Genomic DNA, 16,662 nt, shown 5'->3' with positions numbered 1-16,662 from the left:
GTTGCTTTAGCAGTATATTTAGGGTTATTGTCTTGCTGAAAGTGAACCCCTGTCAGTCTCAAATCTTTGACAATCTAAAAGAGGTTTTCCCTCAAGAATTGCCCTGTATTTACTGCCATCCATCTTTCCTTCACTTCGGAGTAGTTTTCCAGTCCCTGCCTATGAAAAGCACCTCCACATGCTGACCCCACCATGCTTCAGTGTGGGAACGGTGTTCTTGGGGTAATGAGAAGTGCTGAGTTTGCACCACACATAGCATTAGCCATGATGGTCAAAATTTTACTCTCATCTGACCAGAGAAGCTTCTTCCATGGGTTTGAGTCTGGCACATGCTGTTTGGTGAACTCAAAACTTGTTTTCATCTGTTTTTCTTTAAGCAATGTTTTTTTTCTGGCCACTCTTCCATAAAGATCCTCTCTGTGGAGTGTATGGCTTAGTGTGTTTTTTTTAGACAGATATTTCCATCTCCGCTGTGGATCCTTGGCGTCTCCGATTATACACTTCTTGCCTGGTCTGTGAGTTTTGGTGGGCGGCCTTCTCTAGTCAGATTTGCAGTTCTGCCATATTCTTTATTACACCTTTTTTTAAGTCCAGGTTGTAATGCAATAAAAACAGGAAAAACACCAAGGGAGGTGAATACTTTCGCAAGTATTTGAAAGCTGTATGTTACTGCTGCCTTTTTTTTTGCATGTGAGCAGCTCTGACAAAACAGAGTAAGGTAGGGCATCTCAAATGACTGAAGTGCAGTGTGCATTGGGTAGTCTGAGAAGCGCCCGGGAATCAACACAATAAGTGAAAAAGAAGGCACCAGGTACATAAACTCTAAACTCCCCAGCTAATGTAACATTTTTATGTAAAACTGGAGGGTCGCTTTAATTCTAATATTAGCTACATCCTTAAAGGAGTCAATGTGCAACTAAGGCCCCCTAGTTATTCGTCAGCTAGCTTTACATAAGACAAATGACAAAAAATAGATATATTTTTGGACCATTTTCAAACCTTATGTGACTGTGAAGTGGAACCCCTTAGGCTTGCTGCCACTGTATACCAAGTTTGAAGTATCAGCTACCCTTTGGCTGACCTCAGTTTACATAATATTATATTGTAATAAAGCCAAATTAAATTCCAGCCTGAGATATGTAATTCTCTTTGCTTGGTGAAAACAGGTGTCTTATTTGACTTATTTTATTTTTTTACAATACCCCCCAGATCATTATTACACACTCAATCACAGAGATGTTACCTTGGCTGGGCTTCTGGAACTGTTCTCCTTGCAAACTTGCTGGTTAAGATATGGTGTAGATAAAGGAGGCTGTTTTTTTATACCGATGTCACTGGTATCAATCACTGTCACTGCCTTCGAAGAAGCAAAGGATCCCTGGCTCTCAGGAATAAGAATCTGGAACAAGTTCAATGGTTATCAAGAAACAAATAAAAAGTCTGTTCGTTCTTTCACCTTTACATAACTGAAAAAAACATCCCTGCAGTAATCACGGCAACCTAAAATGTCTACATTTAAAGCCTCCATCCACAGTAACTTCACTATCAGGATAAGAAGATCATTTCACTACGTTCCTTATTCTATGGACTAATGATGCAAATAAGTAAAAGTGTTGGACGCAGAGCAGTAAGGTAAGACTTATATTGATGTACGCTACATTATACATTTACCTTTTTAAAAAATAACACATGATAGATAAACGACATAGGAGTAGACATGGAGCCCAAAAAAATGGAGGACTGACCACTGAAAGCCTAGCACTGTTTTGGTGCAACTATTATGGGTACTTCTAGTAATGTCTCAATAGGGAGACAATGGGTCTCATTTATCAAAACTGTCTAACAGTAAAACTGGCCTTGTTGCCAATAGCAACTGATCAGAGTTCAGCTTTAATTTTTCAAACTGCTCTGGAAATATAATAGCGGCACTGTGATTGGTTGCTATGGGCAACAACGCAGTTAGACAGATTTGATAAATAAGCCATAGGTGTGATCATACATATATGATGGCTGTCAGCTATCTCCCCTGACCTACCCATAAACACGCATGCTTAACTTGGCCGAGCGCTCATGTTTATTTAAAAGTGGGGAGGGGGACATGCCACTGACTGACACTTCTGAGAGTCGCTCATCTCCTGCTACAACAAAGCATTGGGCATGTTGAAATTCAACATATTCGATCAACATTTCCTCCTAAACTGAGCATTAAAGATGGTGCATTTTTGGCATGTTTTTGGTTACGAGGACAGGACTATTTTTGAACTGGGTCAAAACATTAAGGAAAAACTGAATAGTCACAACTTTAGGTGCCCTGTATAAAACATTTCTTTTTTGATTGAATGTTTGGGCGTGCTGATGGTTTCGTGATTGCACATATAGCAATATCAACCTTCATATTTCAGCGTGTGGAAATGTTAAAAGAAAAAACGTAACATTGACATTTCCAAATACTTGGAAAAGGTTTTGATAGGAATTGAAATATTTCATATCGTATAACATTGCATATGCAAGCAAATAACTACAAAGAACTGTTCTATATAATTAGCCGCTTATTGCTGAGAACAGGTTGACCGGAGGGTCCTTTAGTGAGTGTTGAGAAAGTCTACTGTCGTCAGAAAATACTACCACTAAAGTTCTATCCCAATATGGGCCGTGAAAATGAGCGCCGATCAACTAGACAGCTGGTTGATCGGCGCTCGTTCACTCCTTTCACAAGGAGCAACGCTTTGTTATGTATGGGGACAAGCGATCAGTACTAGGCTCGTTCATCCCCATACATTTCCATCATGTTGGCAGCACACCTGTTTACAAATGGAAATGTGCGACTGACATCGATAATATCTATTGCTGCATAAACGATACAATCAGCCGATGAACGAGCGTTTGTTTGCCATGTTTTTCATATGAACGCTCATTTGCCCAATCATTGGCCTATGCAAAAGGGCCTTTAGATTACTCAAGAAGCCAATCTGACCGTCAGCTTGATCATTAGCTGATCGTTGCCCTGTTTACACAGACCAATGATCAGGAACGAGCGTTTATATGAACGCTCGTTTTGGCCCGTGTAAAAGGTCCTTTGCTGTGAGCGAATTATTTAATGCCGTTATTTCTTAGCATGGATGACTAGGCAGACAGGTCACTATCAAGTGTGGTCGTCTTTAAAAATATAAAAGTATTGAAAACACAATGGCTCCAACCGGCTATTAGGAAGTAACAAAATTCTCTGAACGAGCACGTAGGCTAAGCTGCAGCACCTTTACCAGCCTTTTGCTAGGAAAGCGAAGATGTACGAGGGCACAAGGTCCTAAAACATCATGTGATCTAGCACACTGACAAATTGCGGAATTCAATATTGCTCAGAAACAGCCTATTACTATAAAGCAATCTCGACAATTCATTATTGTAATAAAAGTAACATTACCTGGGATCCGCTTTCATCAAAAACAATATGCACTGCTGTTTTTGCTACTGATACGGTCTGCTTCTTTGCAAAGCCCTGTATGCAATAAATTAATAAGTGTGAGGGTTCTGATTTTAATTTAAAGCGAACCTGTCAGGTGATTTCTGAAGGCAGCATATGATAGAGGGATATAAATCTTGACAGGACACCTAGAAGACACTGCGAGTTCTGCTTATCCCGCCCACACAGGCTGATTGACAGCCTTCTCTGTACACACACTTAGGAAAAGCTGTCAATCAGTCTTTGTGGGTGGGATAAGCAGAACTCTCAGTGTCTCTCCTGGGAGTCCAGTGTCGCGAAGCCTGAGAAATGGGCTATAACTGGGCCAGCAGGGGGCGTTGTGAGCCCTTCTTGTCACCAAGGGATTTGACTTGGGGCTACCCTGGCGAGCGGAGTCTAAGGGAACCCCTGGTCTTGACCCTTTAACCCCTGTACAGAGATGTGAACTTCGTTGCTGGGGAACCCCAGGTTGCTTCCCCCAGAGTAGTCTCCCTGACTTAACAGGTGCGGAGTGGTCTGGAGAGATAAAGGTCAGGGAAGGCTGTAGAGATTCATAAAGGTTAACGTAGCAAATGGTCAAGGAGGTGGCAGAGATTAGTCACCGTAAAAGTACCAAATGGTCAGGGCAGGCAAAGGTTGATACACATGAATATAGTTTTAAAATAGCAAGGACAAGGAACAGGGAATGCTGAGGGAACCAAATTGCTCTGGCAAAATATGATGTCAGGAGGAGATCCTTTACCGTATATCCAGGTTGTGTAGGAGAAAACTATTTTGGTGCGTGCTGGCCCTTTAAGAACGCAAGGGTACCAAGGATATTGCTCGGTTATTCCAGAGATTTTATTCTAAACTTTACAACTCTGAACCGGGGGATCCCACTTTTTGTAAAGCAGAAGCGACCAAACTCTCTCTCTCCTCTCTGGACCTCCCGTCCATAGACTCTGAATCAGCTGAATTACTGGTGGCCCCTGTCTCGTTGCAAGAATTACAAGACGTGCTGGCTAGTTTCCCCCCTGGTAAAAGTCCAGGTCCTCGCGGCCTTCCGCTGCTATATCATAACAAGTTTCAAGATGTTCTTCTGCCCCACCTTACACAGATGTGCAATACTTTATTGCAAGGAGGTGGTTTGCCCAGACAGACACAGGAAGCACATGTGCTACTCATTCCCAAAGAAGGAACGGATCCTCAGTGCTGCGGCAGCTACAGGCCGATTTCACTGTTGAATCTTGACCTTAAAATATGGGCCAAACTTCTGGCCACTAGGTTAAGACCGTTGATGCCTCATCTTATGAATAGTGAGCAGTCTGGGTTTGTTCCTCGCCGAGAGGGAAAGGATAACACAGCTAGGATCTTCCGAGCCATTTAAAAGGCGCATATGACAAACACGCCTCTAGTCCTATTAAGTATTGATGCAGAAAAGGCCTTTGATAGAGTTGATTGGTCATTCATGAGAGCCACTTTGGTTAAATATAACATACCATTGGTCTTTATTAAGGCGGTCATGTCCCTCTATGCGCAGCCCCATGCACGACTAAAGGTTAATGGTCTATTATCACCGGTATTTGAGATCTCAAATGGTACGAGACAGGGGTGCCTTCCCTATTTGTTTTAGCGGTTGAGACGCTTCTCCAAGCTGTAAGACAGGACCCAGAGGTGGATGGTATGTCAATGGGCTCGGCGATACTACAAGTCATAATGGCCTTTGCTGACGATCTTCTCTTCCTGGTCACTAACCCTCTAATGGGGCTCCCTAAACTGGAGGCCATACTGAAACAATACGGCCATATATCCAAGTTTAAGGTAAATTTCAATAAATCAAAAATGTTAAATATAACACTCCCCCAAAATGTCTTGTCCACGTTGCAATCCGCTTCCCCATTTTTATGGTCAAGAAACGACATTAAATACTTGGGTATTCGCCTGTCATATAAATGCTCAGAATTATTCAAACTCAATTATGCGCCCCTTCTTTCCAATATTAATAAATTACTTAAGGAATGGGGGGGCGTGGCTAGCTACCACCAAGAGCAGTCGCATGCAGTAGGAGCTCCGTCCATGCCTCAGCGTCTCCACTAATAATCCTGACATAATACTGCCGCAAAGATTTCCTGGACCAGGTATACTTGACGGAGGAACAGAGGAGTACTTACTATGAGCAAAACGCAAAACTCGACGGCTGCGGATAAGCTCCGGGAGTTTGCTAGGCCGGGAGGACAGCATGGCGCCGAGGTTCCTGAGGCGCGGCAAGAACAGAGTGGAGGTGAGGGGGTGAGGGAGCCAACTTTGAAAGAAGTTACAGCTCAGCTCTTAACAGCTATAAGGGAGTCGACCACCTCATTGACTACCAGAATAGAGGAAGTTAAAATTAATATTGGATTGATACGCCAAGATATGCATAAGCTCCGGGACAGAGTGAAAGATACGGAAACTCGTATATCGCAGATGGAGGACGACGCTGCACCTGTGGCTAGACAGCTTGGGGCTCTGGAGAGAGCAGTAGAAATGTGGTCCCAAAGATCCGATGATGTGGAAAACCGCCTAAGGCGGAACAATGTACGGGTTCTGGGATTACCGGAACGAGCTGAAGGCTCGGACCCCAGCACATTCATGGAGCAGTGGATTAAGGACATCTTACCGGATGCTAAATTATCTTTGGCCTACGCGGTCGAGAGAGCACATCGAGTCCCCTCTCGCCCCCCCCCCCCCCCCAGGGACTGCACCGAGACCTATGCTGGTTAAACTGCTGAGCAGTAAAGATAGAGATACCATCCTGAGAGCTGCGCGCCAAAAAGGGCACATCACCTACAACACGGCAGCCATCATGCTTTTTCCGGATTTTTCGGCTACACTCCAGAAAGCACGGGCCACGTTTGTGGGGATTAAAAAACGCCTGAGAGATCTACAGATTCCATATTCAATGGTTTTCCCTGCCAGACTGCGAGTCGTTTACCAGGACAGATCACTTTTCTTCAATACGCCGGTGGAGGCCGAGGACTGGCAGAATAGTCGCAACGCCATGGCGCCAAGAAGCCTACCATAATGCAGCCTGCGGTGAAGCAGGCCACGGAAACTGGCAAGGATAGAAAAGTTGGACTGCTAGGCTGAGTACCGTTTATTTCAGCTCAGATGATTTATTTCTTTGTCTGTGTACTCAGATGTGAGCCATTGTGCAAAATACCTGGTAGTTCCTTAAGTATGGGTTTTGTTACGATAAGTATATACTCATTCCTGTTGCACCTCATAGGCACGAGTTCATGCTTGTGCAGTATGAAACAACTGATAACTGAATGTATGACAATGTATATGGTTGATAACATACGAAATATTAGAGGGGGCTGGAGTGAAAATATATCGTAGCTGTCTGTACATACGGGTATATCTTTATAAAGTGGAACAAAACTGTCTGATACAGCCTGGGAGACGCTGATTGGGCGGAGCAATAGTCTGTGATAGGTAGACCGTCATCACAGACTACCCCCGTGAAAATCTTCTTGATAGGATCTGATTAGTTTGCATCAGATTCGGAGAAAGTCCTATAGTTTATTGTGTTAGTAGGTTTCGTCTCTTTTCTTTTGAAGTTCTTGTCTCATAACACCCAGTAAATGGTAGTCCTGAATGTATTATCATGGAATGTAAGGGGAATGGGTACCCCAGGTAAACGAACCCACGTATTTTCCCAAATACGGGCAAGCGGAGCACAGATGATATGTCTGCAGGAGACGCACTCAATTCCAGATACGGTCCGCTTGCTTAGAAGGTCATGGATACAATGGGTGGCACACGCCACATACTCAACCTATTCCAGAGGAGTCTCCCTGCTAGTTCACAAGTCTCTCAGATGGGAGCCTGGAGTAATCAAAAAAGATCCGGAGGGTAGATACATCTTCATACATGCGTGGATTGAATGTCAACCTTATGTAATATTGTGTGTATATATACCCCCCACACAGGCCTTAACTGTTTTATACGAGGCGGCGGGCTTCGCTTCAGCCTATCCCTCGGCCGCAGTTATTTGTATGGGTGATTTTAACTCCTTAGCTGTTCCTGGTCTGGATAAGTTCAGGGGTGATACTGTCCCGGATCCCTTGTCGAGTAATAGATCGTCGCCATTGGCAATATTTTTGGAAGAGGTTGGGTGGCACGACCTCTGGAGACACATGTGGCCCGGGGTTAGGGAGTTTACCTGCTTTACCCCGGGGAAGAATTCGATGTCTCGCATAGACTATATCTGTGGGAATGGCCAGATCTGCTTAGCTTTGCAGTCTGCAGAACATTTACCTCGCACGTTCTCAGATCACTCACCCATCGTGGTGCGTATAAAGGTGGCCCAGGAGAGCACACAAATGTTGAGTAGGAAGATACATTCCTTTTGGCTAACACAGTTTACCCAGCAGGACCGTATACCGGACCAATTGCAGGTCTATGTAGGGGAGAATTCGATAGCACCTAACCACTCTGCCTACTGGGACGCACAAAAAGCATACCTCAGGGGCTGCCTCCAATCTACCATCTCCTATATAAAGCGAGAGTCGGTCAAAAAAGAAAAAGAATTAGCTGAGGCTTGCACACGGCTTGAAGCAAATTACATTTCCGTCCCTTCGGAGGTTAACAGACTGGCATGGTTGCAGGCGGGCAGACAGTATCTTTTATATCTTACTGAAAAAAGCAAGCGTAGAATGTTTTTTAACAACCAGAAGTATTTTGAACAGGGCAACCAATCTAGTAGCATGCTAGCACACATTATTCATCAGAATAACGCGTCACCGGCCATACTGAAAATTAAAACTAGAGAGGGTACGATCCTGACTTCTACACCTGATATACTATTGGAGTTTTATGAATTCTCCAAAGATTTGTATGTCACTAGATCTCATAGGTCAAAGGAGGAGTTGGTTAGCTACTGTGATCAAGTCAACTGCCCTAAAATAACTCAGGATCAAAGACAGTATCTGGATAGCCCTATTACAGTGGAGGAGATAGTGGAAGCGTATCGTCCATGCCCAAGGGGAAGGCCTCGGGCCCAGATGGCATCCCACTAGAAGTATATGTGAAGTATTTAGATCAGTTGGCCCCTGAGCTGCTTAAGACGTACCATGCATCCCTTGCTGCGGGGAACCTACCAGATTCATTTTCTGATGCAACTATAGTGGTCATATTAAAGCCAGATAAAGATCCCCTAGATTGCTCATCCTATAGACCTATAGCACTTCTTAACGTGGATTATAAAATACTGACGAAGGTATTGGCCAATAGGTTGAATGCTATTATGCCATCTGTTATAGCCCCGGATCAAACGGGGTTTATTAAAGGGAGAAGTACATCAGACAACTTACGTAGGACCCAAATCGTGTCTCAGATAGCCACGCGGCAAAAACAGGACTGGGCCTTGGCCTCCTTGGATGCGGCCAAGGCCTTTGACTCCATTGAATGGCCATACCTACTGCATATTCTCCAAAAATTTGGGCTAGGGCCAGTCTTCATAAAATGGATAAGCCTCTTATACCTACACCCCAGAGCGGCTATATCCCTGAATGGGCAGTTGTCTTCATACTTCAATCTGGAAAGGGGAACCAGGCAGGGGTGCCCAATATCTCCTTTATTGTTTGCTCTAGCTATAGAACCCCTTGCAATCCTGATAAGACAGGATAAGATATTCCGGGGTATTCGCTTAAATAAGGGTGAAGAACGGATTGCCTTATATGCAGATGATATGCTATTATACATGTCGAACCCGGAGAAGACATTACAAAGAGCCATGTCAATTATTGAACTATTTGGAGATTATTCTGGCCTGCGTATTAATTGGGGTAAATCTTGTCTGCTGTATTTCTCCCCGCTCCGGAATATGGAAGTGGGCCAGAAGATTAGTGGGTTGCAAGTGGTATCTCAATTTAAATATCTGGGGATTCAGATAGCTAGATCAGATAATGCCATGCTGAAGCTGAATGTCGACCCTTTGCTAACGACCTTCAAAGATAAATTTAAAATTTGGTCAGCTCTACCTCTCTTGGTAGCGGGCCGGATTAACCTTGTTAAAATGGTGGTCCAACCTAAGTGCTTATATGTACTGCAGCACATATTTGTTCCCATTCCCATGGCATTCTTTAAAGAAATGGACTCCATGCTCATAAGGTTTATATGGGGGTCCTCCAGATCTAAGCTGCAATTAGCCAAACTACAACGGCCCAAAGACCAGGCGGGAATGGCTCTCACGGACTTGTATGTCTATTATCTAGCTGGTCAATTAAAATATCTGGGAGTCTGGGTGTCACATGAAGAACCGGAGGGTTTGGAGAGTTGTCTGGCAAATTTTTTAGGATTAAGAAAATTGTGGTCTATACTGAAACCCCTTGGCTCAGCTTAGCAGCAGTGCCCTACCAATCCACAAGGTGGCAAAAAAGTCCTGGGGTGCCGCGAGACAGCTTTCATGGAATGGTTGGATAATGGCAGAAACCCCCATAGGCCCTGTTCACACAGAGTTTTTTGACACGTTTTTTGACGCGGAAAACGCGTCGGAAAACGCGCCAAAAACGACCCAAAATGACTCCCATTGATTTCAATGGGAGACGGAGGCGTTTTTTTACCGCGAGTAAAAAAAACGCCTCGCGGCAAAAAGAAGGGACATGACCCTTCTTGATGCGGTTTCCGCGTCCAAAACCGCATTGAAAGCAATGGGGACACGTCAAAAAACACCTCGAACTAGTGAGGTGTTTTCTGACGAGTATATTGCCGAGTGTTTTGCAGGAGTCGTCTCCTGCTGCTAGTCCAGCCCAGCAAGGGGCTGTCATTTCCTGTCTGCTCGTGGAGCCTGAAAAACATCGTGGACAGAACTCAGGGATACAGAAAACCGAAGTCCTGCATCCAAATCGAATACAAGTAAGTGCAATTGCTCCTATGTTCCATACATGCTATACATGTATGGAGCTGTGCATTTTTTTTTTTAGAATTTTTTTTTAAATTTTTTTTTTAGATTTTTTTTTTAGATTTTTTTTTTAGATTTTTTTATTTTTAATTTTTTAATTTTGTTATGCAGTTGTTCATGTATGTCATCTCTTTTTTATTTTTTTTTAACATTTCAGGAACAGAAATGACGACAGCAGAGGTGTACCACCGAATGGACATTGATGTTGGGAAATTGATTCAAGAAGTAAGTATACTTTTTTTTTTTTAATGTGGGCCTGTTCACATCAGCGTGGTTTCCGCTGAGGGGTTCCGTCGGTGCTTTCAGTCAGGGGAACCCCTCAACGGAAAGGCAAGTGTGAAGTGGTGACAGATCCGTTGCTAATGGTTTCTGTTTGTCCCCGTTGTGCAAAGGGTTCTGTCGTTTCGACTGAACCAATACCGCAGTGTAGGGAATCCCATTAGCAACGGATCCATCAGCATTGAAGTCAATGATGATGCAAACAGAAAACAATGTTTTTTTTAATGTGGGCCTGTTCACATCAGCGTGGTTTCTGCTGAGGGGTTCCGTCGGTGCTTTCAGTCAGGGGAACCCCTCAACGGAAAGGCAAGTGTGAAGTAAGTTCCGTTTGCATCACCATTCATTTCAATGGTGACAGATCCGTTGACAGAAGGATGTCAGGCTGGGTTCACACGACCATGTTACGTCCGTAATGTACGGAACGTATTTCAGCCGGAAGACCCGGACCGAAGACAGTGCAGGGAGCCGGGCTCCTAGCATCATAGTGATGTACGACGCTAGGAGTCCCTGCCTCGCTGCAGGACGACTGTCCCGTACTGTAATCATGATTACAGTACGGGACAGTAGTTCCACGCAGAGGCAGGGACTCCTAGCGTCGTACATCACTATGATGCTAGGAGCCCGGCCCCCTGCACTGTCTTCGGTCCGGGTCTTCCGGCCGAAATACGTTCCGTACATTATGTACGTAACATGGTTGTGTGAACCCAGCCTCATGCGTGTGAAAACCTCGGCAAAAACCGCCTGGAAAACCGCCTCAAAAACCACGTCAAAAACCACATCAAACATGAAAACCTCCAGGGTCAGTTTTTACAAGAGGAATTTTCCTCCTGCAAAAAACTCCGTGTGAACAGGGCCTTATGGCATAATGACATGATGGATCAGATGAGTACTTCACAGGACGCTGGGTTTTGGTCTAGTTTAGGTGTTAACACTGTTGGGGATGTGTTTATTAACAATGTTTTACTTTCCTTTACCCAGATGGAGGAGAAATATCAGGTTCCGAGACAGGCATTCTACAAATTCCTGCAATTCAGGCACTCTTTACAGGCCCAGTTTAGGGGCAGGGACATAGACATTTCCTCATATCCCCTGATAGGTATTGTACGATCCCAGGGACCAGGAGGGCTGATCTCCTCGATATATTCTTATCTCATACATGCCAAAGCAAGCAGGGCAGCCTTTCCGGCGTTGGACAGGTGGCAGGAGTTGATCCCATCCATGGATGAGGAGGCCAGAGATAGCCTTTTGGAATCACATCGATTTGTTTCCCCTGCCATTAATAATAAACTTATACAGTTGTATATAATACATCAGAGTTATCTCACACCACTACGATTATATAAAATGGGTAGAAGACCCTCCCCCCAGTGCCATAGATGCTCTCATAGTCCGGCAGATTTCCAGCATATGATATGGGACTGCCCAGATATTCACCACTTTTGGATGGAGGTTACTGCCTTGCTTGCTAGGGTGCTGTCGATTCCTGTGCTAGCAGAGCCAGGTATTTGCTTGTTTGGGGTGGTGGAGGAAGAACTGATTTCTCCACATATTCGAATATGTATTCGGGAAACGTTGTTTATGGCCCGCAAATCAATAGCGCTTAGGTGGATGAACGTCCGACCACCTACCAAGGCCATGTGGATTCAACTGGTAAATGCGGCTATACCTTATGAGCGTATAATGTATCTTCATAGGAACCGTCCTGAAAAATTTAATCGGATTTGGGATAGTTGGTGCAATTCGGAGTTAACAGGAGCTATTAGAGGGATTCGCATGTGAGCATTCAGGAGTTGAGTAGAGGGAAGTCTGGCGGATCAATTGACACTGTAGAAGGGGGTACCCTATATTCCTGCTCCTTTAAGGGTTCATTTTGGAAAAATGTATTTTACATTGAGACAAAAATGTAACTGGCAAGGAAAATAAATTTTTGATAGAAGAGATGCATTTTATGTTATTTATTGTATTTTATGTTATTCAATTTCTATTCCTTGTTTATGTGGTTTATTGTATAGGAGGGGTATGACTCTTGTTAAATATTTCACAGTGGTTATGAATAGCCTGATTCTGTATATGCATAACTTATGGACATGTCCGCTAGGCGGGGGTCCAGCTGCTAACTGTGTTAATGTATTTATATGTCTCCTTCAATAAACGGAGTTTAAAAAAAAAAATTACTTAAGGAATATGATATTCCACTTATTTCCTGGATGGGGAGGATTGCTTTGCTAAAAACGTATGTGGTCCCCAAGGTTCTGTATATGTTATAAATGGAGCCCATAGGGATCTCCGGATCCTTTCTTAAATCACTACGAGGGATTTTTTCACGGTTTATATGGTGTCACAGCAAGTCCAGACTTTCACACTCTCTTTTGACAAAACGAAAAATGTCAGGTGGCGTAGGCTTACCGGACATGTCCTTGTATTATAAGGCTATCCAGGTCAATAGAAGGTTGGATTTGGTCAGGCCCTGTAGAGATCCACTCGCAGCCACCATGGCGAGGTCCTTTAGGGGCAATTCCTTTCATAAGATGCTGTGGTTACCTGACCCGAAAATATTCAGGAATCCTTCTTTTGACCCCATGTCAAGGGGACTTTGTGAAGTCTGGCATTCCTTGGGCCCTAACTTAATGCCCTTGCACTTCCTGTGTCTCCCACTGGGACTCCTTCCTGAACTCTTGAGCATGGACACAAAAGCGTACCCTGACATGTGGGATGCTCTCAATTTATACTCTGTTCAGGACGTTCTACATACTCACTTGGCCTCTGATGAACTTACTTTTTGTAACCTCTTGCCGGGGCTCTCCCTCACATTCCTGCACTATATCCAATTTAAAAAAGTTTGCTCCCAGTATTTTAGGATTTATCCCTTTTTTAGGGAGATGACTGACTTGGAGCGGGTTTTGTTGGCTAAGAACGCTACCACAAGGAAGATTTCGTATTTATATGGTAATTTTATGGTGGGATCCTCGTCTCCCAAACCAGGCTTTCTTTCCGCATGAGAAAGTGAAATGGACGTGTCTTTTTCAGACTTTGAATCAAAATTCATTCTCAGACATTCGCATGGCTTCTCTACCTGTGTACATCTCCAGGAAAACCATTATAAACTTCTCCCTAAGTGGTACAGAACTCCTGAATTCTTACTTACTCATAACACGTCTGACTGTAAAGTTTGCTGGAGATGTAACGCAGCCACAGGCACGTACACACACATTTGGCGGTCCTGTCCTGTTATCTCTCATTTTTGGACCCAAGTGGGTGACAAGATTGGACAGATCACTAACACGGTTTTGGATTTGTCTTTTGATATGATTGCTCTTTCCAAACCTTCCAAGTCATATACACCGTCCAAAAACAACCTGACCACACATTTAATTGCTGCCGCCAAAATCTTAATCCCTCTCTATTGGCTGCAGACAAACCCGCCCTCTGTGCAAACTTGGTTCTCTAAAGTGTCTCAAATCTATAGGTTTGAAGATCTAGTTGGGCCAACAGAGCCCATGACAAATGTAATAGCATATGGTCGCCTTGGGTACAGTTCCAAGCCTCTTCCCCGCATCTATTTGTTATATAGTCACCGCCTTCTTTTACCTTCTCACGTAGAGGTTTTTCGCTTAGCTGGCTTAGGGAATCTGACTGGCGCGGAGACTTGGATCCTATCATTTCTCATTGCTCCTTCTTGCCTTACCCCCCCTCCCCTCCCCCTCATCCCTATACATCATGCTCCTTTATCTTTTGTACCCTTGCTTACCCCTTGCCCCCTCCTTCTTACCCCATTATTTTATACTCCATTACGGAGATGTCCTACAGTACAATGTAGTCCTGTTGGGCTTGTACTTCGGAATGCTAATATTATCTGATATTGTATCACATTTTGAATAAGACGTCAGTTATTATGTTTCTTTGTTTGCTTTTGTGTTTCATGACAGTGCCTTGCATGGTTTGTCTGGAAAAAGATATTTGTGCTGTTACTATGTATACATGTCATGTGCACCTTATTTGCTGTTAAACTTTCAAATGGAAAAGAAAAGCAAAGAATGTTAAAAATAAAAAAATAAACGAACGCATGGGTCATTGCGTGCTAGGACCCAGTGTGGAGACTTTGAGGCCAGAGCGGCCGCCAGGCGCCGAAGGAGAGCAGTGCGGACGTTGGACATAGGTAAGAAAATTGCGGGAGTAGGGCGCGTTACATCCTATCAGGATTTATCCCTCTATCATATGCCACCTTCAGATAAGGGCAGCAAAAATCACCTGACAGGTTCCCTTTAACTGATCATTCACTTTCCGACTTTACAATACAGTTGGGGGCAGGACCATGCATACCTTGCATTTATTTGCTCCGAACACTTTTCTGACTACATCAGAAATATCCAGTGCAGAATCAAAATATATCCGTATCCGGTTCCCTTTAACCCGGCCAACATGGGTTGGAGTATTTAAACTGACAGTCAATAATGTCCTGCTGTCTATTGCTGTACAAGGTACAAAAACAAAAAAAGAGAATGGCTATTCTCAAACAAGCAGCAATGATCTGAAAGAACTGGAAAGGATGCTTACAGCAAAGGTTCAACTTCAGTGACACAATTGTTATATTTTGCAAAATTGAACTCACGGCAATTTCCTAACATATAACCATCACCTGAATTGCTGCCTTTATAAGCAGGAGTGATTCAGGAAATAGGGGAGAGTAGACGAAGCAAGATCAAATTACCTTTCACAAAACCCAAGTTACACTGTACTGTGCTCTCTAAGGCTGTGTTCACATCACCGTTCCTTTCCGCTAAGGGGTTCTGTCGGAGGTTTCCGTTGCGCTAACCCCTCAGTGGAAAGGCAAACAGAAACCTAAGCTTCCGTTTCCCTTACCATTGAACTCAATGCTGACGTAATCTTTGCTAATGGTTTCCGCTCGTCACCGTTGTGACAGGGTTCAGTAGTTTTTGACGGAATCAATAGCGCAGTCGACTGCGCTATTGATTCCGTCAAGACAACGGAACCCTTTCACAATGGTGACAAACGGAAACCTTTAGCAAAGATTAAGTCACCATTGATATCAATGGTGAGGGAAACGGAAGCTTAGGTATAAGATTACCTTTCTGTTAAGGGGTTAACCCGACGGAAACCCTCAACAGAAGGGCAGCGGTGAAGTGATCAGGCCCTTAATAGGGCTATTATGATGGACCAGTGGTTGACCTGGTAAACCGCAGTGCAGGAAAGATAATTAATTATTGCTGTAAGTATATGTGAACTTATTTTTTGGATTTGGTACTATAGAGCTTAATTTTTACCTTCTACGTTGTACATATTCACTTCACTTTCGGTGATGCAGACTGTCTCCCACTGGTGACTCTGAGAGATACACAATAGCTTAAACGTAATGTTAAGGACACATGAGAGACAAAGACAATTTGTGTGGGCTGATAATTGAACCAATTACCTCATTGTTGTCATCTGTAGAAACATAGAAGGAAATGCTTTGAGTTCCAACATTGAAATCAATCCAGAACGCTTCTAGCTTTTCATCAGATGGTGTCTGGAACTAGAATATGTGATTATTACATTCAAAATGCACATTTACTGCAGGATCCAGATGACAGGTCTTTAAAGAACAATAAGGTAATATAAATGAATCTTATAGAAAAAGCTTCTACTAGCATTTACACATATATGCTTTGGGATATATAAAATATAGAAGTGATTATGGGAGCAAAGTTTTTGCTGTTGCTAATCCAATTGGAGAACACTAAAGTCAGCCTAAAATTGCTGCTCTCAGGCACCGTAAATGCCGTACTGCAAACAAAGATAAGATTGAATGAATGTTCAGTGTCCCTTTAAAGAGGCTCTGTCACCAGATTTTGCAGCCCCTATCTGCTATTGCAGCAGATAGGCGCTGCAATGTAGATTACAGTAACGTTTTTATTTTTAAGAAACGAGCGTTTTTGGCCAAGTTATGACCATTTTTGTAGTTATGCAAATGAGGCTTGCAAAAGTACAACTGGGCGTGTTG

The 16,662-nt window shown here is 43.6% G+C and overlaps 1 protein-coding gene across 5 annotated transcripts in view; it reads right to left on the bottom strand.

Moving 5' to 3' along the window:
- SYCP2 (synaptonemal complex protein 2) overlaps window positions 1-16,662 on the bottom strand; it is a 91,922-nt gene that overhangs the window by 50,921 nt on the left and 24,339 nt on the right. For all 5 annotated transcript variants that reach the window (XM_075845527.1, XM_075845526.1, XM_075845525.1 and 2 more), the window contains 5 exons: window positions 16,093-16,194; window positions 15,944-16,004; window positions 14,982-15,130; window positions 3,422-3,496; window positions 1,244-1,399 (listed from right to left, as the gene is read on the bottom strand). In XM_075845527.1, the coding sequence (XP_075701642.1) occupies window positions 1,244-1,399; window positions 3,422-3,496; window positions 14,982-15,130; window positions 15,944-16,004; window positions 16,093-16,194 (543 nt within the window). The remainder of the gene's footprint in view (window positions 1-1,243; window positions 1,400-3,421; window positions 3,497-14,981; window positions 15,131-15,943; window positions 16,005-16,092; window positions 16,195-16,662) is intronic.

The sequence above is a fragment of the Rhinoderma darwinii genome, chromosome 13, assembly GCF_050947455.1.
Source record: "Rhinoderma darwinii isolate aRhiDar2 chromosome 13, aRhiDar2.hap1, whole genome shotgun sequence".
NCBI lineage: Eukaryota > Metazoa > Chordata > Amphibia > Anura > Rhinodermatidae > Rhinoderma > Rhinoderma darwinii.
This window is presented reverse-complemented; position numbering and strand designations above follow the sequence as displayed.